Genomic DNA, 25,595 nt, shown 5'->3' with positions numbered 1-25,595 from the left:
ATAACTGTGGCCAGAGAGTAAAACCTTTACCGTATCGACATGAATCATCCCGTCCATTAGACCAACAACTGGTTTAACCACTAACACGTCATGAAGTTGGTTTCTTGATACCAATGCAGCCTGGCCAGTGCTGGAAGCAACCATCGTTGGGAATTCTGCAAATATGGAGAACATTATATCATGGATTTTAACAATGTTTAAAGAGGCATTGTTTCTCAAACGAGCTCATGTGATGGGTGCAAGTTCCCATAATGTGGAATATAAGTTTTCCATCCAGACGGCCGTGAAATTTACACACTAAAGCAGGAGAATGCATTTCAGTACTATCGTCTTTTCTGCTTAGTCGGGTGGCCAATAATGTTTTCTAAACTGTTTGCTATTTTTTTATATTGGTTTCTGTTCCTGAGAGGCTGAAACAAAGATTTTTCTCAAGGCCAGTCCGGAAAAAGTCGAACGTTTCATTGGTGGGTGGGCTATTTCACGCTGTACCCTGAAAAGTTGTTTTATCACTCGATATATTTTCTCCATTTTAAGGGTTAATCATTGTTGGTTTATTCTAAATGACTTGGCTATGGCAAGCGGAGTGTCCAGTAATTAAAAAAACCTAGTTTTATTTAAAAAAACTTGGTTTTTTACCTAATAAACTAAGTTTATTTGGTAAAAATATAGGTTTTTTTAAAACAACCTTGTTTATTAGCTAATAAACCGAGTTTCTTTAATAAAACCAAGTTTTTTTACTTTCTTTCCTAATAAAGTAGTTTTTTTAACAGAAACTTACATTTTATGCTAAAAAACCTGGTTTATTACCTAAAAAACTTGGTTTTTTACAACATAATCGTATAAAATATAAGTTTCTGTACAGAAATGTCAATTTATTCAATAAAACAAGGTTTATTACCAAAACAACCTAGTTTATTTAAAAAAACTAAGTTTATTACTAATAAACCTAGTTTTTTTAAATAAACCTGGTTTATTAGAAAACTTACATTTTTAAACCTCGATCCTACCTACATTGAGTTATCTGGGATGAGGTTAGGGTCTCACTAACTAGTTTACAGAGTGCAGTGCAGTGCAGCATTAGTACCACGTGGTGCCGAGGTTGCCCATCCTCGTCCCGATAACATCGCGGATTTGTGTACATGGGGCGAGGTAGAAAATACAAGTTTCTCGATAGAAAGTAGGTTTTTGCACGCCGTTTGTCCAGTTATTCAAAACAACCTACATTTTTACAATAAAACCAGGTTTTATTGCAAAAAACTAAGTTGTTTTGTATAAAACCAAGTTTTTTACGTAAAAAGGTAGGTTTATTGGCCATTTGTTCAGTTATTGTTAATAAACCAAGATTCTTTGCTATAAAACTAAGTTTATTACCACTGGATGAAAAACTTATATTTTAGGGAATAAAACCAAGTTTATTTGTTAAACTTGACATTTGTGGATAGAAACAAGGTTTATTAGGTGAAAAACTTGGTTTTATTAAAGAAACTCGGTTTATTAGCTAATAAACAAGGTTGTTTTAAAAAAACCTATATTTTTACCAAATAAACTTAGTTTATTAGGTAAAAAACTAGGTTTTTTTAATAAAACTAGGTTTTTTTAATTACTGGACACTCCGCTTGCCATAGGCGCATGCATGTACATTGGAAAACAGATTTTGACTATTATGGCGCGAAACCGGCAAGGAAAAATAGCGTAATGATTTCAAATTCGATATTGTCGGTGATAATTTGTATTGTTTCCTCACGTATGCCGTCTTCCTATACCACTAATGCAAATAACAGTGACCATACATTTGCCCACGTGTTGATTGGGCATTGCCCATTTGCTCTGCCTCGGTCACGCCATGAATAAAGCTCAAACGCAATTGTCAGGTAATACAATCCATTCAATTCATTTGAAATCCCATCGACCAATAGTATTGGCCTGCAAGTAGTGGGTGTCTCTGGTCATAGGTCTGCGCCACGATCTGAGCCAATCAGTTCAATCCACTACGTCTAACCTTTGTTTTAAGTATGCGAGGTATTCATCCTTTCGGGCGTCTTAAATATGGCGCCAAAAGACGGTATACGTCAGGAAACAGAGTCTGATGATAAAGACAATATGTTGTTCAATAAACATACCTGCTCTGATGTACGTGTCATTTGGATTGGCAGGCCTGTCATTCTCAAACGGATCAAAGCTAGAAAAGGAAAAGGTAGTTACGATACTATTTTAAAACTGTCGTTAAAATAGGCAAACATGAGTACCGTCAATTATCTTTAGGTACATATATGTATTGAACTAAAACCAACCCCTCTGGTGTTCCATCGTCGCGACATGTAGAGAACGATACGCAATATGGTTAAAACACTCTTATTTGCTGATTTTACGGCAGAATTTCAGTGCCGCCAAAAAATATCTTTTCTCTCTCTGAGGACTCGTCATAAAGATTTTTTTTACAACACTTGTATCAACCTGCCATTGCTTAAGAAACATGCTGGAATTATATATGGTGCTTTGTTCGTACTTTTTTGCGTATGAAAGGTTGACCGCTTTCACATCCCCCTAACAAAAAATTCGTTATTACGAGAAAAACGTCGTGACTACAAAAATGTACGAGAATTAAAACGCTGCCGTAGACATATGTTTACTGCTCCATTAAAAAAGGTACTATTCTCTTCCGTGGTACTAGAGTACTCACCCCTTTGGTGCATTTCCGATTTCGATGAACTCGTCCACATCGACTCGAGACACCAGGCCAAGATGCGAATCATAATGCAGGACCTTGGTGTAATTGTTGACAGCCGCTTTTAGATGAGGATGCTCATTCCTTGTTTTGGTAAATCGGACACCTTGGTCAGTCGGTTCGGCCATGTAGGTAGCACTGTGAAGTCCTGAATGGGATTTAATTAAACATGTGAAACATGCACGATTAGGTTCGTGACGAACTTTTTCACCTCTCGCTTTTTTGTAATGTCGGGCATCCAACCTTGATCTATTTAAGTTTTCTCTGACAAATTCTTCACACAAAACCACAAGAGTCGGAATTTCGTATCAGATTACACCCCGCGAGTCGCAACCTTCTGTTAATGTTGGGCTCTCAGACATAGAGCCAAGAACATTCTCGCACATAATTCAACTATACAAGCAAATATGGTAGAAAAAGTGTATTGCGATAATCTATGAATTTATCCTATGCTAGTGGTCAGTAAAATCCAGTACAAAAAATATGTTTGTCCGATTCAAACCAAAATATAGCACAAAACCAGTCGAATGCTGCGTGAACATAAATAGCCTAGAATTTAACACAACCAATGTTTTTTTATAATCACAGCACTGTTGATTCCGTGTTCAGTGACAGAAAAGGACGCGAGGAATCCATTCCTAACCACGGCAATGTTCACATGATGAGATAAAAAATATCTCAAGCACATCTGCGCATGCAGACTTCCGTTGTTAAGACACTGTTGAACTACCGCTTTTTTATAGAACGCACGCGAGTGCATGTTGTAAAAGTATAGGATCAGTGAGAAAAGTGAAGTTGATCAGCTAATAGTGAGGTTTCGCAAGCTAACGTTTTCTGTTAACGATTACGCTTTCTAAGTGCCTCTACGGAATTTTTTTACGAATAAATCGCTTGCTACGCATAAGTGAAATTACGATTTAATCAAAGCCCAGTCTTATAGCTTGTGATCAATGAATTCAATGAGTATATTATACTCATGTATACGGTCCTATAATTTCAAGAGGAATGCATGGCGCATATATAATTTAGCGGTGGTTAAACTTGAGTGATAGATCAAAGAATGTTCAGCCGTATGCGAAGCCTCACGTCAGTCGATGACGTCATTGCGTCAAGTCCTCTGTCGGCGGCAAATTGTGCTTGAGGATGACGTCAAATCGTTACCGTAAACGTAAAATGCAAGGAGGATACCGCGGTGACGTCACGGCTTTTCCAAGATGGCGCTGCATATTGTAAACAAACTCGATCCACGGCCAAGGGAAAATCAAGTCATCAAAAAAGTTAGATTTTTCGCATCAAGTCAGAGTTATTAGTACTTTTCTGCTATGATATAAGTCTTCAGACAATAAGCTATCATTTGAATAATGAAAAGTGCTGTTTTGATGGGGAAAAATAGGGTTTTTTAAACCAAATAGCCGGCACCGATCTTCCAAAATTAGCGATGGTTTCAAAACAGTCTCCCAGATATGGGGCAATCTCTTCATTATCATAATGGGATTTGGAGGCATGTTTACAGATTTTACAAGTTCGAGACCTGTAATACCTAAAACTCGCATAGATCCCCATAGATCCCCTCTATTTGTCGAGTTAGCGCCCCTGTAAGATCATGCATTTTCGGACACTAGAACGAAATCTTCCTGCGGATATCGCGGTTTTGGTGATGATTTAAGGAGAAATTGACTGTTCTTAGAGTTGTATGGGACAGAAATGAGTTCATACTTCATGAATACATGAATATATTATGATATGGGCGGGCTTCTAAGTCAAAACAATAACAAACTCAACTGCATCTCTACTGTATATTGCGTAGTGCATTGCCTAGTGTATTTCGTAGTGTATTTTAGCGGAGACATTATTTCCGCACTTTGGCCACGCCAAACGTCTTTTTTATTCGTGGAAGTTAATCTGCTCTGTAAATTTTATTTTACACAGGAAGAATCCATCCTAGGTATTGCAATATTTCATGTCTATTGGTGTTTTTGTGTACAGGAGCGCACCAGACAGCGAGACGTGGAGATGTGTTCAGTGCTGGTGCTGTCAGTAGACTGAATCTGATTGGCCATAGCGATCACTAATATGGGTCGGGATCACGTGATGTGACGTCACCGCGGTATCCTCCTTGCGTAAAATGTAAGCTTGCAACACATGCCTATTGGCTGAATCCTACACCGGTGGCGATACTTTCTTACCTTCGTGGCCATTCTCATGAGTGGTGTAGTTCCACTTGCCACTGATTGGGTCGTGGCTGACATCCTGCAATAAAAATCAATACCAATAGTATTCCGCGATGATGAGGTCACTGCAGCTGCTGCCCTCTATTTCCCCATCGCTGAATTACAGGCAATGTCGGACAAACATGCGGTTTCGTAATGGGTTCAGGCTTTCTAACTCGGGCAGTTAGATTCAATCTGGCACATGTCCGAGTGTTGGAATACTACATAATTGTTCTGAATATTTCTCTCTCTGACTCTATGGTATAAGTCATGCTAAAAAACAATGCAGGGTCAAAGATAATTGACTTTGAAATAAGCTCAAATGCGTAGAAATAAGTGTCGATGTCCGACTGTCACGTGACTAAAACGTCATCAATATCTTATGCAAATGACCTTGTGAGCTATAAATAGTAACTTCGCGGAATGCTATTTGCCAAAGCTAGATTGGCTAGCTATTCCGGTATTAGCTATTCAGGTAACATCGTAGAAGTTTAACACTACGTTGGTCTATGCCGATGGTTCGTTGATTTTGCATGAATATATTTCAAAAAGGTAAAAAGGTAAAAAGTTGACAAAACCAGGCAACGAGTTTAACTGTGCATTCCATCCTTTTTATTGATTCACGGTAGGAATTTTTACTTTAAAAGAACAGAAAAAGACCTCGTTCTTTTTTCCTGAACATTATCCAAGGATATGGGGTGATTGCCAAATCATGTGGTCACTGATATAAACGTGAGCACTCGCGAAAACAGAACTCGCCGGACGAGACTTGTTTTATGTTGTATGCCTACCGGATGAAAGTATACATTTAGTAAAGCAAAGGCAACAATAATTTATTCGTTAAAAGCTAACGACGGATACTGATACAATTATGATGCAATTTGGTCCTCGAATATTTGTTAAGTTATTGGTTGCACACTATTTTCGTCATCAGAAGAATCATTTTACATTTTGCCCAACACATTGCATGTTAAACAATAGACGATAGCAAAATACAAATGTTACCCGTTCCAACAAAACCAGTCGCATTTCGCTCTGGGCGTGGCAGGTGGATACTTCACTATTGTCTGCCTTATGTGAAATCTGACGACATCAATTTCTTCTATTATCTCCTGGTGTCATCTAGGCTCATCTTATGTGCGACATGCGACTGGTTTTGCTTGAACGGGTCACAATTGGAAAATCGTCGATCACTTTCAGGAAAAAATGGCCTATAAACTAAATCGCTGAGAAAACCCAACATTTTGAAGGAAATCGGTCCACTCTGCTGTTTCAGGTCGTTATATTCAAGTACGAGGTCTGTATTCATATCAAGTGTACGTCAAGTTGTTGAAAAGAGTGAAAACGTGAAGCAAATCTTCCGAATATCGCTAAAAAAAGGATCGTTTCTTAGACATGTTAGAACAAGGAATAATTGCTCCCTTACCGTCAGTGAAGGATCATCATGGGAATGGAGCTTGCCAAATACCAGGGCTGCAAACGATTTCTTCATGGAAAGAATCATTGGGTCTTCCTCGAGCGGGTGGTAGACTTTCTCAATATCTCCATGATCAAGAGAGATGACGAAGGAAAACCTGAAATCATATAATTGATCAATGTTCGGGTCTTGGCTTTTAATGCCGGTGTAAAAGGTTCGAAATATTCTTGGATAGAATGTCCGGGGAACAAATTATTCTATGCGCTTTAATCGCTGCGCTTTTGGCGGCCATGGGGTCATTTTCTACTTCTACACAGTCTGGCAGTCACTTGGTCCTGGTGAAAGCATTGTTTCGTCCCCGAGTGCCTTGTTGGAGAGGCTGAGTCATAATGGTGATAAAGTTTGTTAGAAGACGGACCTAAAACCCTAACGACGAAATTGAACTGTAATAGAACAATTCGCCATCGGCCATTTTGAATGTTTTTTTCACATTTTGCATTTAATCTAGTTTTCCGCACTACGTCTTCTGTACACAAACGTTTGTGTGTAGTAAGTGCTCTAATGACAGATAATGTATACGCTCCGTTGCACAGATACATGAAAACGATTTTCAAGGGAAATTTGCATTTTAGTCTGGAGCTTTTCATTTCCTCGACACAAAAGATATCTTTACAGTAGGGTTTTTCAAAAGCCTTACATTGTTTTTCATAAGCTTGAAAACTTATTATTACGAGTGCAGAAGTGAATACTCACCACTTGTTGAAGTCAAGGGAATCGGCATTGCCTGCAATGAGAATAACAACAACTCGTCACTCATTTCTCACTCGATCACCTGTCATGATGCATTGTTGTGCGATTTCCTATTCGTAAAGGTTATGTACAATACAGGGTGTGCTGAAACTATTGCTATATTGAAAGGGTTGATATGTTTTGTTCAACATATCGATAGGGGCAGCCACAGATTTTACGATCATAACTACAGTAGAACCTCCCTTAGCGGACACTTCTCTACTAAGGACACCCTCTCTATTAAGGACACTAGTTTTGGTCCCAAATAGGTCATTTACATTCATTTTGACATCTCTAATCAGGACACCTCTCTACTAATGTTTTTTATAGCGAAGTGACTAGCTGAAAAAACGATTTGAGCCGTGGTTGATGTACTGTAGGAGAACATTGCTTATTTTTTATGTGATCTTCAGTTTGGAGCTCGATTTGCTCGCAGAGGTGGTTGGCCATGCCTCGGACAGTTTGCAGGTGACGCCACAGAATGGGGATACCAGCCAAGTGAAACAAGAAAAACAGCGGCATTTAAAACAATCTGATGATCTCTTCTTAATTGCATACCGGTACGAAAATATTTGATATTAAAATTTCCATAATGTGAGTACTTTTTACATTCCATAGTCTACTCACTTGTCTGTCCCGATGCCTTGTCCTTGAGGAAGACTCGATACACTGCCTGTGATATCTCCAATTTCCTACCAGTTTTCCTGATAGGAGTGAAGCTCACCTGAAATTATTGGAGTCGCGCTGATGAAAAGTAACATATCTTCGACGCTTACTAAGCAAATGCCCGAGTTCTGTTACCTGGGTCAAAATGCTATCCACTCAATCCAAATCAAATCTTGCTAGTCCGCTGAAAACGCAAAAATGTGGCGTAAAAATCGCAACGATAAGTACATGTATATTTAAATAAATAAAACTTTTATTCGGTGACTTGATCAAAACGTACAGAAAGGTAAAATGGGGTATTTGTAGCCCCGGTCTAATTGTAGCCCCTGGCAATGTTTTTGATTCATATTCCGGTAACCATGGAACTATTCAGCCAACCCAAGCATAGATATGAAAGAGGGGACTTTTGAGTATCACAACATAAATAGTTTTGAATTATGCATCATTTTGTGTAAGAGCTTTGGCTATAAGAAGTAAACAAATCAGACACATGCACAACAAAAGTTGGGATCGAACTTTTTACAGGTCTGAATTTTCCACACTTGCAGAGCATTGATGTATTTTAAACTTGGTTCAGGTGATCAGTATTGAGTGTAGAGAATGTTGTATACGGCATTTGATGTCATTATTAAAAGTAAATATGTTCAAAGTCACTTTTCTGACCAAGGTACCCTCGGGGTATTTGTAGTAAGTTGCTCGATATATCCTGTCATAAATCATGAAAATGCTAGTTTTTTAAATTCTTATACCCAATTATATTATTTGATCATAAATCTATCCGAATTACATACAATGTAACATCACTAAATGTGCTCAATAAATATCGTTTGATACCAGCAAGATCTCGTCGTCAACCTAGATTCTAATAATATCGAAAGCTTTATTACTAATATAGACCATAAACCTGTGAAAAAATGTTCTCATACATAAAAAACATCAAAACATGCAATTTTGAATTTTAGTCAGGAGCTACAAATACCCCAAGTATGGGCGGTTATAACCGCAAATAAAGACAAACCAAAGCAAAGACACTTGTGTAGCATATCAAGGACACGTAGATTGATACTCCTGGGCGGTTATTACCGCACATAAAGACAAACCAAAGCAAAGACACTTGTGTAGCATATCAAGGACACGTAGATTGATACTCCTATGTGTGCCACATCAAAGACATCTGGACCATACACCACGTCAAAGATAACGATGCGAAGTCAACAGGCGGCGCCACTGTAGATTGCTGGCGGCCGTACGCTGCCTGTTGACGTTGTTGTTATTTGCCACCTCTCTCCTATGGCAAGCCGTTTGCTTCAAAAAGTCGAAATGATTTTTTTGTTTCTAGTCGAAATGATTTTTTTCTAGTCAAGATATTTTTTTTCAAGTCAAGAAAAAAAATTTGAAATTAATTTTTTTTTCAAGTCGAGATATTTATTTTTCTTCTCATTTAACTTATTGAAGTTGAATCAATTAATAAAAATTTCACTGCGAGAAAAAAATGATTATAAAAATAAAAATAGTCGCTTATATCAACAAAAACCTATAGTTGTCGAAATCGTTTTTACTTTTCCCAAGACGGTGGCGCCGCCTGTTGACTTCGCATCGTTATCTTTGATGTGGTGTATGGTCCAGATGTCTTTGATGTGGCACACATAGGAGTATCAATCTACGTGTCCTTGATATGCTACACAAGTGTCTTTGCTTTGGTTTGTCTTTATTTGCGGTAATAACCGCCCATACCCCAAGACCACGAGTCTTCTATTGTCTCTCAGAGGCATTATTTTAGACTAAGTGCACCAAAATGCAGGCTGTAAAATTGTATGAGGTGCTACTACAAGATGCAGGCCAGTTTTAGTTAATGTGCCTAGAAATTTCTGGCATAACCAAAGTTATAAATGAAAAGGGGGCTACAATTACCCCATTTTACCTTACTTGATTTGGTTTTAGCAAATTGATCCTAAACTGTATTCTGTCTTCGTCCGCGTAGATTACAAAATGCCATGCAGGGAGCCAACTTTAACTTTGATTCAAACATAGTCTTTCAAATAAAGACTGTAATTCAAACGATGCTACAACTGACATGGCAGACGGGGCTCCTGGGATTACAGATTAAATGCGGGAGGTTGCGGAAGGGGGTATTTTTTTCTGGGAACATCCCTGTTCTGGCTGGGAGAGCTCTGTCTTATGTGAGAGTTGAATTCAGATCAATTTTTATACATTTGTGTTCTACCTGAGGGTGTGTGCTCTGCTTGCCCTCTCGATGGTGACGTTGTGCATATTTCAAGAAGGCCTAACGGCCGGGGAAACAAAATCCCGCGGTAATACTCTGTTAGAATGAAAGAATACACCATGACAATGATCATGGCGGTTAATGAATGATCATCAAGGAGAATAAAATCCCCAGAGTGTAGAGAATTATAGAGGCCAGAGGCTTTCACAGAAATACACTGTAAAGATACTTTCATTCAGGTTTTCATTATAATGGCGGGTGATCCGGCTCTTTGGAGGGCACGAATACGCCTATTTAAAAACAAAAGTCGGCCAAGATACTCTCGATCAACATTCAGAGCAAAACGTTGTGGATTCCCACGACCAGGGAAGTCTGCTGTTTTATTTCTTATGAACACTCTGCTTCTTGCTTTAATTTTCCTTCGTCCATGTAAATTACGAAAATGTATGGTTGGAATTATTCATAAATAAACGTAACATGATCCTAGGATCTTCGGTCTCCCTCTCAGTCGGTGGCAGCCAGGAATATATATTTTGATGCAATTAACTCTAAATTAGGGGACCTTAACTTACAAGATGAAGTTGTCATAATTGGCGAGACTTTAACTGAAGAAATAAGATACGATGACAGGATGACATTAATACCGAGGGTAACACTTTGTGTGATTTAAGCAATAGGCATTCCCTTACCGAGTTACATGAACCAACAAGAATTACCCCAACCTCTAGGCTGTGTCTTGATCTAATCTTCTCCGACACGCCTGGTCTCTTTGACTAAGCACTAATTGTTCACTCCCCGATCTCAGGCTCTCATCACTACATCACATTGAATTCATTGTCCTTTTTTGAACAGCCTGAGTCTAAAATAGTAATAATGCGATATAATATGACGTTGATCGGGATCGTCTTCTTTTGAATAATGATGTATAATAACCGGCCAAGGCATTTACACAAGCATTATTTACTATATTTGAAGCCAATATACCCAATTACAATGTGATCATAAGTTCAAAAGATGCACCTTGGCTCAATCAGAGGTTACGAAATGCTCTAGATTTTCGTGATAAGTATCATAAAAAGTTTCTGAAAGCCTGTAATACGGCAAATTATGATAGGTTCAAAGAACACGAAAATTTAGCAAGAGATATTATGATCACAGATGCCAAAACAGGCCACCGTCAACATGTGTGTGAATCCCTTGACAACAAAAGTTCAAGTTCGAAAGCTTATTGGGTTCTTAAAAAATAACTAGGGAATAAGGACTGATCTGGAATTCAAACATTAGATTGTAATGGATATCATGCATGCAGTGGAAGACGAACAGGGTGCTGCTTTCCTTGGTGATTTCACGACCAAATTCTGGCACAGTGTAAATGAAAATTATTCTCCCCTTTGTCCGCTGAAAACGGGCTCTGTTTTGGAAGCAGTCACCGTTAGTACTAAGGGTATTATTAAGGAAACGTTTATACAACTTAGATGCTTCTAATGGTTGCTGGTAAGATGAAATAACTAATAAGATGCTAAAGATGGTTGGTAACTCGCTAGATGGTCCCTCGTGTAAGCTGTTTGAAAAGATTATTGCAAGTGGTATATTTCCAAACTGTTGGAAAAAAAGCAGTACAATAATTCCTATCTTTAAAAATAAGGGCAGCAAATCATCGCTATCCAATTACCGACCTCTCACCTTATTCACGTTATTAAACTTACCATCTAAATTATTGGAGCGTGTGATCCATAAAAGCATTTCTCAACATGTCACCGACAATGATCTATTATACAAATATCAGCCTGATATTGTAAAGGGCCACAACAATTAAGAGCCTATAAGAATCAGACAGATTTCTATAAGAGGGTGATATATGGCCGTCTTAGATTTGCCTTTTGTTTATGGTGAAAGGCCTACGGGTCAACGACTTCGGTGAAATACATTTTCATATTTCGTATTTCGCACTTTGTGTACAAAATTCGGTGCATTTGTATTATTTTCACGATTTTGTTGTTGCGTTTATTACCTTATACTTCTAACGTCACTGCAAGTCTCGTTATTGTATATGGGTGATTGGTCTACCGAGTAAACGCGCACGAAGATGATCTGGTCTGGTACGATATCACAGTGGACAACGGTATATACCATTAACGAGACCGTATACGGTCTCGTTAATGGTATGTACCATAAACAACTTTTCCTATAGCAGACGATGTATGTTTCAAACTGACCGTCTCGTAAGGCCGTACTCCAATTAACAACGTCCAAGATACGCATAAACCACATTTGGGAATACGCATTAACAATGAGAAAAGTTGGATAATTCTTTCACTTCTAGTAGGAAAACTATGGTGAACTGTACTTGTAACTAGCATATTCACATGCCTTATCAAAGACATAACTTAAATTCCAGAATAATCGGTTTTCCATCAAATCAACCCTGGTATACTTTTTGTAAGTCAATGGAACATGTATTAATCATGTTGAGGTGTAAGAATCTCATTAACCATCCGGAGGTTATTAACAGCCCCTCCTTGTTATGCGTGGTAGACTACCTGCGCGATGAGGAATGATCGTTTTGATTAGTTATGTTAACGCCTGTTAGATTATTGATGGGGCGGAACCCATGCTAGGTAGTGCATGGCCGAACATTTCGACACAGCATTACTCAGCGTGCTCACCTGGCTTAGAGGAGACATAACAGTAATTTCAATATAAAGACGATATATTCACGAAAATTTAATATCAACTTGAACAGAATTCGAACGACATTTGAACCATAACCACCATTCCAATCACATAAGGGGCCTTGTCCAAATTATTACTATTACTAAATTGGTCGTTAATGTACTTTGGACACTGAAATATTCAAGCTTTTCAAAGGGGTACCGAAAATGCCGAATTATCAATGCTTATCAGATCATTGCAACTTGTTCGCAATCCCAGGCATTGCCGAATCTGTAAACGTTATTATCCAACTTACAGATTTAAAATGTTGTCTCAATCAATTATGACGTCGTGAGCGATGTGATCTGGTCCGATCAATGGTTTGGGACTTTATAAACGGCTATAATGCATCGGTCTGCACAAAATTATGCACTGCACGCGGGTTGGCATGGGTCCAGTCGGGGATACAATCGGACCAGCGTCCGATATTTTAGACAGATTTTGTTTTCCATGGTAAATGCGCAATCTGATGATGTGAACTTTTACAGTGACTGCATACTGGAAGGTGACCGGGCAGGCAACAGCTTGGTAATTTACCTTTCTGAAATCATGCAAAATTTCTTGCAGATGTGATGGCGCCTCCCGGTGATGGACGCTTTACCGTTATCATTATCAAGAGCACGCCTGAAACTACGCAAATAGACATAATGTGTTATAATTACCTTTGCTTTGACCTGTATAGTTCCAGCACTCCGCAGGTGACATTCAACTTCTTCCTTATACACGTACTCAAACCCTTCATGTAGCTGGAAATACTCACAGGACACGCCAGCGGCTGAACAGGCCGCGAACGCAAAGGAAAAAAAGATATACCAGTTCATATCACCATTTTATTTGTGAAATGTTAAAGAAACTTATCAAGCTCGAATGGGAAACTGAAGTGACCTCGGTGCTGTTGAAATGAGATCTGACTTTAGGTGGCAGCGCTCGAATGGTGAATTAAAGTATCCTCGGTGCTAGTGCAATATCTAACTCCGGATTGGCCAACCTTAGTACCACACAATACCGCTATAGTCATGATAGTTGACCGACGTTCGCAGTGGCTATTTCCATAAATTGGATCATGGCCTACATGCTAGTCTTTTCGACTGTCACTTGGTCTTTCAGATATTATCAATGATAAAACTTGTTTATTACTATTTTTGAACACCCGTTTATACTTGATTTATATAATATATAAAAATTCTTTTAAGCATGTCCTGCACGTGAAGGTATTTTAACCAAAACATATTTTTATCCGCTAACGGGTAAATAGAATACTTCTGAATGAGCGAAAGCCCACTAGGGTTTGAAAAGATCTAGGACGCAAACAACGTCAAGACGTTATCATGCCACATATCCGTTACAGATTTAGACTCCTGTATAGGGCCATGGTGCGTGTATGTGCCAAGGACCCGTTTTCTTAAAAACACATCCCGCTTTAATAATTTGTATTAACAAATATATGATTTCCTTCACTGTTCTCGTTTCCACCGTCCTATGACCTATCAAACTTCTCCCATGCAAATATCACTAACGAAAACAACTTAGCCGTATAAATTTGAATATTTTACACTATTTACGGCAATGGTGAGTTAAAAAGATATCAAAATGATTAATGAGCACCGCAAAACGTCTGCTTTCAACACCCGCTCGGGACACCTGAAACTACGCAAAAGGAAGATTAACAATCTTTACTTTACGTTTCGCCTTTGGTTAGCTATGAGGAGGAGCTGCGGGGTGAACAGCAGGCGAGTGCCCATGGTCAACTGCAATTGTATATATATTGTATTGTATTGTATTATATTGTATTGTATAGAGATCATGCTGCAGGAGACCAATTAAACTTCGTCTAACCATAATTGATATTCTTGTCTCCTTTTCTACAGAGTCTAGTTATAATACTTCCATTCCAATGAGGACCTCCTTGTTGCACTTTACCTTTTGCATGACCGTGGTGATGTTCCACATAATGCAGTCTACCTTCCCGAGGAATTGTGAAGATTGTTGGTAAGTTCTGACGTGTTCTCAAAATACATAAAGCTTTCCTGCTGTAATCAGTCGCCTCTCTCATGTGAAGCAAAATACCTTTATCATCAAGCAACTGAATATTTTCTCCATACCTCTTATGAGAGTCTTATGTTCTTTTCCCAGTTAATGGCTGAACCATCTGGTGTGGTAAACATGTAAAGATCCAAATTCATATCACGAACATTCCCGAGTGATCGGCTTCGGCCTTTACTCGGGGAGGTATGTTTGACCCGTAATCCCAGACGTTGTTTACAGCTTTTTGTAAAATACCTCCACGTGCAGGACATGCATATAAATCAAATATCAAAGGGTATTCAAGTATCGCCAGTAATAGATCAGTTTTATCGTTGAGAGACGGCCAACAAGTGGCGGTTAACCGGAAGTTAAATCTTCGAGTATTGGTATTTCTTATTGTGTTCTTTATAAGTAGTTTCCATCAACAAATGAACGTGACGTGAACTCGGATATCGGCGTGCACTCACGTGGTGGGAATGGTCTCTCGCGCCAGGAATTGTGCGTACTAGAAAGAACGAATGACGCATTTTTCTTCTATCTTGGAGCTGAAACAAAACTTGAAAAGCATCACACACGTTTAGAAATATAGTTTACTGATGAACCAGAGGAAGATAAACATACTGCAATAGAAAGCCGCCCATTCCTTTCATGCTATTCTCGTGGGCGACAGTTTTAAAGTTACAAATTGTTTGTTCAACTTATCTTTGCACACCCATGTTTAAGATGAGACCTCTGGTAATAAAGTTTTTTGAAGAAATCTATATACTGATTTCAGATAACATATTTTGAAGGTTTCACTTGAATTGAAGTGCACTTGGGGATACTTCGTAGTTAGGAATTCTCTGCTGAAGGACCAAATGCATCACTAACAATTATGAGTGCTCGGCTTCGGCTTTACTCACAAGTAAATTTGACACGTCATTTTAAAGTAAGAACGTTTGGAAAAAAAGTTTACCAGTGACATGAATCGACTTGTGATCATGGGTCGATGAATTTCATGAAAGCTTGAAGCCTATACTTTAATTCTGGAGAATTCTCGCCATTAACTGAGGCGATAAAAGACACACCAAGAAAATGAAATATTTACTTTCTTTTTCGCAATGTTAGCCTGTCAAATAATAATGAAATGCGTCCGAGGTGTTGGTATGAAATAAGTGACATTTTTCTTATTATTCAAATGCGAAACTAGACGACTCTTATTTATTGACACTGACAGTATGTCCCCCAAAAGAGGTTATGAGGTTGGGACGTCTTGCTAAGGATGTTTTTGAGTATTAATTCACCGATGTGGTGAAAGTTCAAAGTCGGTACGTGTTGGTATGTAGCCCCCCCCCCCCCCCCAGCACCACTACCACCATGTCCTGCCGTGGAATAGAAAATAGCTACTATGCTACATTTAACTGATAGACTAATCAATTATTGTCTCAGTACCACACGGAAGACACATTATTATGGCTTATGCAACTACAACATGGCGGACTTCGTAAGAAGGACTCATCATATTCCCAACAATCACAATCTTGGGGCAGGCTCGCCTGTCTGTCACAACCTTGAGGGGACACCACAAATGCTTATCTCGCCTGTCTGCAGTGCCATACTCACCCGGCCTACTGTAGAATTGCATTGTAAGACTTGGTCCCAGGTTTCTCCGCTGTTTACCAACCGACTTGCATAACGACATTGCATCTGGCGGGGGACATAGACCGAGACCTTCACTCCCTATAATTGTTTTTTCTGGAAAGCAAAATGGAGTTACCTATTTTCACATTGAATGTTTGTAATTATACACTTATTTCGACATTCCTTTGCAGTTATGGAATGATACACTGGCGAGACATACCAATCTTCGGAAGGCTAGGTTGTGACATAGTGTATAGTCATGTATCTTGGAAAATGACTCCTTGCATCTTCCGAAAGTAGCAAAATTCAATGGCTACACATACACATCTCACATTTTACGGAGAAAAAAAACGTTTAAGGAGAAAAAAGATTTTCGCCATGGGAGAAGACGCATTTTTTTCCTTGTGAAAAAAATACAATTTCGCGGAGAAAAATGCTTTTCTTCTCATGAGAAAGAAATATTTCTGGAAGATGCTTTTTTTCGTATCCAGAAGCATGTTTTTGCAGCGAAAACCGTTTTCTCAGGCCAATTCAATTTCAGGAAAAAAATGGGGTTTTACAAGTTTCGTATAAACCAATTCAAAAATCAACTAGAGCATATGGTTGCCTGCCATCATAGAAAACGACCAGAACACGACTCATAATATGATCTATTATCATTTCAGCATTGAATACAGCAAGTTCGGTTTCAAAATCTCCAGCCGTTTTAGAAAAATATCTAAAGGTTTAGATTTTACAGCAATTTGAATTTGTGCCAGAATGCGCTGCCTAATACATATTGTAATATTCACTTTCATTTCAGTATAATGATAAACATTCATGCCAAGTTATGGCCATATTTGGTAATGTTTCAAGCAGTCATTGTTGAGCTCCATGAACGACGAATTCCTTGTTTTGAATGCACGTCCCAGACGCTAAATGATTACACTCAGCTTCAGAAATAATTGTCTCTCTGTCCTTTTAGGCTTGTGTGCAAAAATTACTGATTGATTTCTTCGAAGTTAGGCTGCCTTCGATCTAATTTGTCATGAACCAATACAATTGCCAGGTGAGATATTTGCAAAGTAAGTAAAAAAAGTGTTTTTTCATTGCAGCCAGTTGACGATTATTTTGGCGGGGGTCAGGGAGTCGGTGATGAAGCTAATTTTTCTGATCGATGAAACATAAACTTTTTTTTTAAATATGACGAAATCGATTTCGATTTCCTTGAATCAGTATTCGAAACACGAACATTTTTATGATGTGTAAGCAGATCAAAGATATCTAAGTGACAAGAGAACATGCTGTGGTGAATGTTGCATAGGCTTGTAGTCTACTCGTCATGTTGGAAAATTCTTTTTGAGGTACACTAATCCTGCTTTAAGAATAACCAAATCTTGCCGCACTTGATAGGATACTACTAAAATCATTGAATTGAATAGATTAAAGCTCACTGGTTAATTAACTTTGCCGAAGCGGAGCACTCAGGTATGTTTGTGATGTGCATTTTCTTAGATCGTTTACTGAATATACCCATAAACCCCAATACGCAACTCGAAAGCGAGGCACAGTGGGTATATTCAATAGAAGATCCAAATGCTCATCACGTACATTCCCGAGTGCATCGGCTTCGGCCTTTACTCGGGAAGGTATGTTTGAACCGTCAGCTTTAAGATTGGACGTTGTTTACGTCTTAAATCTTTACAGATGCGTAATGGACCCTCGATCGATTAGAAGTATTCGATTTGACCATCAGGGGATAAAAATAGCTTTTTGTTAGATACCTTCAATCAATCAATCAATCAATGTTGGCATTTGTAGAGTGCTCCAATTACTCAGCGAGTTGGTATTCTTGAGCGTATTTCGGCTCACCTGTGAGCCTTTCCAATGACGCAGTGTACGTCGTCCGTCGTTAGACATGGGTGGCACGTTTCGTTACAGCTGAAGCTATTGAACTCCAACTTAGTACACATGTACCCCTTGGTGACCGCTACTCAGAGACCGAATAGGGACCTCATATGATTCACGGTTTGGCCACTAGGGGGCCAAACGTCAAAAGCGAAAACATACGTTTTCTCCCTAAATACTGTTCGAAATCGAAAAAAAAGGTAGGTACTTTTAGCAATGCTACATCACATATCCTCCTGGTTTTTGAATTGACTTACTTTTCAAAGTCACAGAGGTCAAAGTCTGCCGTTAGACAATGGACGTTTTGTAACCGCTTTAGCCAGAGATCTCAAATTGAGTACAAATGTACCCCTGGGTGACCGCTTCTAAGAGACTGAATCGTTGCGTCATATGATTTACGGTCTGACCACCAGGGGGCCAAACGTCAAAAGTGAAAATATGCGATTGATCCTTATTACTGGTCCGAAAAATTTGAAAAAAATATGGTTGTTCTTCTAGCAATGGTCCATCGCGTTATTTTTCCGATCACTTTTCAAGGCCACAAGATCAAGGTCGTCTGGCGGCACCGCCGTTAGAGAACGGTGGCATGTTTTGTAACCACTTTAGCCAGATATCTCTAATTTAGTATAGATGTACCCCTTGGTGACCCCTACACAGAGACCAAATCTGATGTCATATGATTCACGGTTTGGCTACCAGGGGGCAAAACGTCAATAATATGCCATTGCCAAAATATGCCATTGTTCGCTTAATACTTAAATGACGTGGCAATGTACGTATACTTACCTTGGGAACATGAAATCCACAGGGGCTGGGTGCACTGATGAAAGCTTCATGGAGCTGAAGCCCATTAATAATGCACTCTGAAGTGAGTTCGGGGCCCTAGGCCCAAATGTTGCGACAAAAATCGACCACTTGCGAAGATGGGAGAGTGTGAGACTTCCTCATCACAGGCACTACAGATGTGCAGTGCCAAAGCCAGAGCGCCCTGGGGTGTTCCCAGACAGTGGACACCAAGGAAATTATAACAAATGATGTTGACGTGGCAATTTGGTGTCCACTGCGCCTGCATGACCGCAACTGAATGAAGAGATCATTCAGGGACTGTCTGACAGCTGTGTGGCAGTCCCTGAATGATCTCTTCATTCAGTTGCGGTCATGCAGGCGCAGTGTACATTAAATTGCCACGTCAACATCATTTGTTCGCTTAATACTGGTCCAAAAAGTTTGAAAACAAATATGGTATAGGTACTTCTAGCAATGATACATCATATATCGTCTGCAGTTTTTTTACATACTTTTCAAGGTCCTTTGACACTGGTGAGCACATGGTACCTGGACCATTTCATTTCCCCAAAGGCAACTGCAAAAAGGTGGGCCTTTAGGAGGGACTTGACAGTCTAAAGGGAATCAATGTTACGGAGCATTTGCGGCAGCTGGTTCCACAGTTTTAGAGCAGCTAGTCTTTGGAGTCTGGCACTTGAACCGAGGGACTTCAAGGAACATCGCATATCCTGATCTAAGGCGTTGGCGATCGATCCTTCTTAACTGATTCATAGATCTGAGATATCCTGCGGCCTCCCGAGTCAAGCACTTGAACACCAAGAGCAGAATCTTGTATTGGATCCTGAGCTTGACTGGTAGCCAGTGCAGGTGAACCAACACAGGGGAAATATGGTCAAACTTTCCCACCAAACACACAACTCTTGCGGTAGAGTTGAAAACCCGTTGGATTCGGTTCAAAAACTTGGTGGGGATGCCATTTAGGCGAACATTACACTTTAGTCATGGTGGGCGATGATAAAAGCATGTACCAAGGTCTTGGTGGCATTTTCCGACAGAAAGGTTCGGATTTGTCGTGTCCGATAGAGACCATAGTAGGCCTTAGCACACATTTTGTTTACGTTTGTCTCCAGGGACATGTTGCAATCAAAACATGCACAAAGATTGCGGACACATTGGACTGATTGGATATCTGTCCCTCCAACCTTTATTGATGCAATGCTCACCTTTGCAAGCTGCTGCCGTGTGCCAAAGATGGCAAACTCAGTTTTAGTGCCATTGATCATGAGTTCATTTTCAATATACCATGCTCTAACTTTAACTATGCATCGCTCAATGGCTTCCACTGCTTCAGTCTGGCATGCAAGTGGCATTGGTTTAAAGGCAAGGTACAACTGATTGTCATCTGAAAAACCGTGGGCAGAGGGTAGATCATTTGAGATGAGGCTGTACAATCTTGAAACGCAAAAGAGAAAAAGCACAGGGCCCAGTCACCTTCACGTGCAGGACATGCATATAAATCAAATATTAAAGGGTTTTCAAGTATCGCCGGAAATAAATAGTTTTTGTTGTTGATATATATCAGAAAAATTTATGACGGCCGACAAGTGATGGTTAACCGAAAGTAAAATGAATGAATGATTGGTTTGGTTGTGTGTTTTTTTGGACTTGTATTCTGATATTCTCTTTATAATGTTTTTATCGTGGGCGACAATTTTAAAGTTACAAACTAGTTGTTCAACTGTTGAACTGGTAGTACAGTTTTTTGAAGATACCATCCTTACACGTAGATTTTATACATGTGGACTGATTTAAGATAACATATTTTGAAGGTTTCACTTGAAGTGCACTGAGGGAACTTCGTAATTAAGAGTTCTCTAGGTGCTGAAGGACCAAATGCATCACGAACAAATATGAGTGCTCCGCTTCGGCCTTGCTCACAAGGTATATTTGACACGCCAGTTTTAAAGCAAGGAAGTTTGGCAAACTAGTTTACCAATGACATGACTGGACTTGTGATCATGGGTCGATGTTAGCTTGAAGCTTATACTTTAATTCTGGAGAATTCTGGACATAAAGTGAGACGATAAACGCCACACAAAAGAAATGAAAGCCTGTCAAATATAATGGAATGATATCTAGGCTATGTTTCGATTATAGCTTATGCATCCCACGTATTGGTATGAAATAATTAACTGACCGTGTCATGAAGGAGATAATGTGGGATATTAATATTGAACGTATGCATTTCGTTAGTTATTGTCAAAAAAGTTTAAATTTTCTTACAAAACAGAAGAAAAAAAACAGGCTCTATACGTACACTTTTCTTATAATTCAAATGCGAAGATTGAACTAGTCTGATTTATTGATACTGACAGTATGTCCCTCACAGAGATTATGAGGTTGTGACGTCTTGCTAAGAATTTGGTTGGTCTTTGATTAATGATCATTTGCAATTTAAACAACCGATCTCATATTGTCAACTGACTGGAAGCCCCCCCCCCCACCACCACCACCATGTCCTGCTGTTGAATAGAAAATAGTTACTAAATTACATCTAACTGATTGACTAATAAGTTGTTGTCTCATTACCACATTAGTGAGATACGCAAAAAATGATGGCTTCTGTCACTAGTATTCCCAACAAGGTGATTAGGTTACTACGTGCAGTTTTATTACAAGCTGACGATCACAATCTTAGGGCAGGCTCGCCCGCCTACCACAACTTCGAGGGGACACCACAAATGCTTATCTCGCCTGTCTGCAGTGCCATACTCATCCGGCCTCCTGTAGAATTGAATGGTAAGACTTGGTCCCAGGCCAACCGATGGAGACCTTCACTCCCTATATTTATTTTTTCTAAAACTAATAGTACATGTGGTTGCTTGCCATCGTAGAAAACGACCAGAACGACGAATACAAAATAAAAGTTTGAATTTGTGCCAGACTGCGCGGCCTAATTCTTATTGTAATATTATTCACTTTCACTTCAGTATATGATAAACACTCGTGCCAAAGTGATGGCCATATTTGGTAATGTTTCAACCAGTCTTTGTTGTGTTCCATGATAAACGACGAACTGCTTGTTATAAATACACGCTTTTCTTCGATCTAGTTTGTCGTGACCCAATACAATTTCCAGAGTAGAGATTTGCAAACCAAGTAAAAAGGTGTTTCTTCATTGCAGCCAGTTGACGAATTTTTGGCGGGGGGGGGGGGGGGGTTGGATGAGGCTAATTTTCTGATGGATGAAACTTGGTGTATTGAAAGATAAACACTGTCCGGGCGAATTCATCCAGATATAAGCATAATGTCAACATCAGTGCACTACGTCAATGTACACAAATACATACAAAATATTATTTCACGACCATCGTTGTATTGGTGAAATGTCACAGATCCTTGGAACCCAAAAGCAGGTTTAAGAAAGACCAAACTTTGAAAGAAATTGGCCAAGCAGATTTTTCACAGCAGACCAAAAGTACAGTGACATTTACTTATGAAGCCGACAATAGGCTTTTTCGACTTCCTTCACATACTATTCGTAACGAGAACATTGTTAACGATTTCAAAGCAAATCAAAGATGTTGTCACGGGCCGCAAAGCGTGAGGCTGGGGCGTGTCCTCCTGTCCTCCGTAAGATGTTGTCTGGGACTGCAGCAAATGATAGGGACACTCGAATGGCTAATCAAGAGGTCGGGAATCAGGTACGCCGAGACGAGAGGAAGTCGTTGAATACAAGTTAATAACACCACAAACAAGAAACAAATTGTTAGATCATGCCAGTCACCGATGTCCACACAAGAATATTCAAATTCGCAGATTTTATAACAGATGATCACAATACTAGTGTGAGCTTACTTCCACGACGAATTGATAAAATGTTGAGCCCTGAAGCTAGAATATATACACTGCTCTGAAGCTGACTGATTGTTACGCTCGGGAGCGGAGTTGAAACTATTGCCCTGGTGCTAGATGATTAGCTCGGCTCGGAAGCTAACTGTTACGCTTGGGAGCGGAGTTAAGGCTGTTTCTGCTACTTCGTTGAGAGCTATTTGTTCTAAAAACGTACCCTTATTTAGTATCAAAATCAATAAATAATACCGAACGAACGGATCTTCAAACCCGTAGGGTGTGCGTCATTGCACTTTTCTGTAATTCTAAATAGTTAGGGTTTCCCAAGGTTATTGTGGTCTGGAAGTTCAAGCTCGAGATGTTATCTACCTTGTATCATCAGCTTACACAGGTGTTTACGATGCTTTAGAGAAAGTGGGGGTATGCTAGCTCCAGCAATTGCACTACGAACTATCTGACTATGGCAAGATGACCAGGTTTTATTGAATAAATGGTGAACACCCAACACCGACGTGATGACCAGGTTTTGACATTGGCTTTTGGCTAAAATTAGGAATGGTTTGGAGAAAGAAGTTGTTTGGCTATAACGCTTACAGGCTTTACAAGTTTGTCCGATAGTGGTTTCTTAAAGGGTATTTGATTGTGTACACAAAGTACGTACCTGAGGCTGATGTAGTAGATAACAGTTTAATTTGTTATTTATACAAAGGAATTATATTACAAATTGCACAAAAAAGGACAAAATCAAAATCAGACTGATTTATCACGCTTTTCCGATGCTGACTCTGATTTGACCCGAATTGGGTTATATTTTTTGTCAACCACCTTTTTACGGAAATTGCACTATGTCAACCACACCGAATACAAAATACGTATTTACCTGAAGAGGAAATGATTGACGACACAAAATAACCATATAAAATAATACTATTTTATTTTGAGGGGCCGGCACATGTATTATTTATATCCGATTGTTCCCCTCAACACTGGGAGGGTTTTGTCTCTATTGTGTTGCAAAGGTAAACCAATGCCTTTACCCACCGTGTTTGCAAGGCAATAGAAGGCAAAACATATCAACCCTCCCCGTAACTGTACTGATACACTGACTCCCAAAACAGCATCACCTCCTGTATTTGCCAACCGAATGTCTTTCGCCGTGGATACTGATCCATAGTGATTTCATTTGCCTTCCTGGTAGTTCCTTTGCTTCCTGGTAGTACAAAAGCCTCATAAATGAAACCTTTATGTTTTCACTCAAATCGGACTTTTCTGAGACGTGGAGTTGGCTACATACCAAAGGTGTAAAATGGGCAAAAGATAAACTATCGTACTTTAATATCAGATATATCATGGATAAAGCCAGAGAATACCATGCAAATATTTCGAAATAAAATGTATACAATGCTTACTAAAGAATGAACAAATTGCATTGAACGTCAACCAGCATGCACTGTATATATAGTTTAAGCTATTATTTTCTTCTTCTCTGTACGTTTGGTACATGCAGAACTGAATTATACTGGCAATTTAGCGACATGGCAGTACACCGCTGTGATTAAGCATGGTATCATAATATTGATTGTACATGCCATTAGCACATGATATTATTCCTGAAAATCTTATTCCCATTGATTTTGTTGATTGTTGGGAACAAAGTCAACACTCACCTTCCGGGAGAAGATATTCAGATGCAGGCCGTTTCTACGGCTATGAATTGGTTTCCTATCCTGTTCCAAATACTACACTAGTGGGAGGCTTTTTCTGACTTCAAGTGACTTCAAGCCTCACTTCAAGTGAAAGCGTCCAGAGATCAGTATAGAAACATTTCCGATTCAACCACTTGCCTCCGCACTGTATTGGTAAAGGCTTTCATTTAAAACACGGTAATGCAAAGAAAACGATTCCTCTGAAAGCCAAAACAAGATTTGTGACCAGGGGCTAAAATTACCTTTTTGCTTTAAGGCTAATTGTAACCCCTGACTAAAATTTCAAATTGCTTGTTTTTTATGCATTTATGAACTTGATCGGTAATAAAACTATATTATTCCAATCCAGTTTCACAACCATGTTTTGCTGGTATCGGTACACATACAAATGGTTCTTATTGAACTCATGAGAGCCATCGATACAAACTAATACAATGTATATCAAATCAGACTAAACTGGTGTTAAAGACAAAGCTCACTGCCTTTTTTCAAGATATGATGAATAAAATGCACCATTAAACTGTAGTTCCGGTTGGGGATCCGGAGCAATGCATCGATCCCCACGGGTGCCTCGCTCATAAAAGTGTCTCCGAAAAATATACTGTTAACATTGACATCAAATGCGCAATCAAATCAAATTTAAATCGTAAAAAAATAATAACGCTAGTCTGCAAAAATAAAGATCGTTAACAAATCTTTAGAAAAATTGAAAAAAATTCTCCTAAGCCATAAAAAAATTGTTAAATCGACGATTTATCACCGAATAAACTTTTTTTCTTCCCTATGTTGGCAATGACAGTCAGGTGAATGAATTATCCGTGCGAAATAAGTTCCTTAATCATTGAAATCATGACACCAATTTCTTAATTCATGCCATCAGACTTCTGAAAACGAGGCATTTTCAATGAGATATGTTGATAGTATTGTGGGCGTTAGTTGACATTACTTATATTGACAAGACTTATAACATAATGGA

The 25,595-nt window shown here is 39.1% G+C and overlaps 1 protein-coding gene across 1 annotated transcript in view; it reads right to left on the bottom strand.

Annotated features, from left to right (window-relative positions):
- LOC135496832 (uncharacterized) overlaps positions 1-13,633 on the bottom strand; it is a 160,954-nt gene extending 147,321 nt beyond the window's left edge. The window contains exons 1-8 of the mRNA XM_064786375.1: positions 13,406-13,633; positions 7,769-7,865; positions 7,106-7,136; positions 6,362-6,509; positions 4,912-4,975; positions 2,681-2,873; positions 2,121-2,179; positions 31-155 (exon numbers count right to left, since the gene is read on the bottom strand). Coding sequence (XP_064642445.1) covers positions 31-155; positions 2,121-2,179; positions 2,681-2,873; positions 4,912-4,975; positions 6,362-6,509; positions 7,106-7,136; positions 7,769-7,865; positions 13,406-13,564 — 876 coding nt within the window. The 5' untranslated portion in view covers positions 13,565-13,633. The remainder of the gene's footprint in view (positions 1-30; positions 156-2,120; positions 2,180-2,680; positions 2,874-4,911; positions 4,976-6,361; positions 6,510-7,105; positions 7,137-7,768; positions 7,866-13,405) is intronic.
- Positions 13,634-25,595: the final 11,962 nt, after the last annotated feature.

The sequence above is a fragment of the Lineus longissimus genome, chromosome 12 (genome assembly GCF_910592395.1).
Source record: "Lineus longissimus chromosome 12, tnLinLong1.2, whole genome shotgun sequence".
In the NCBI taxonomy this organism is placed as follows: Eukaryota; Metazoa; Nemertea; class Pilidiophora; order Heteronemertea; family Lineidae; genus Lineus; species Lineus longissimus.
This window is presented reverse-complemented; position numbering and strand designations above follow the sequence as displayed.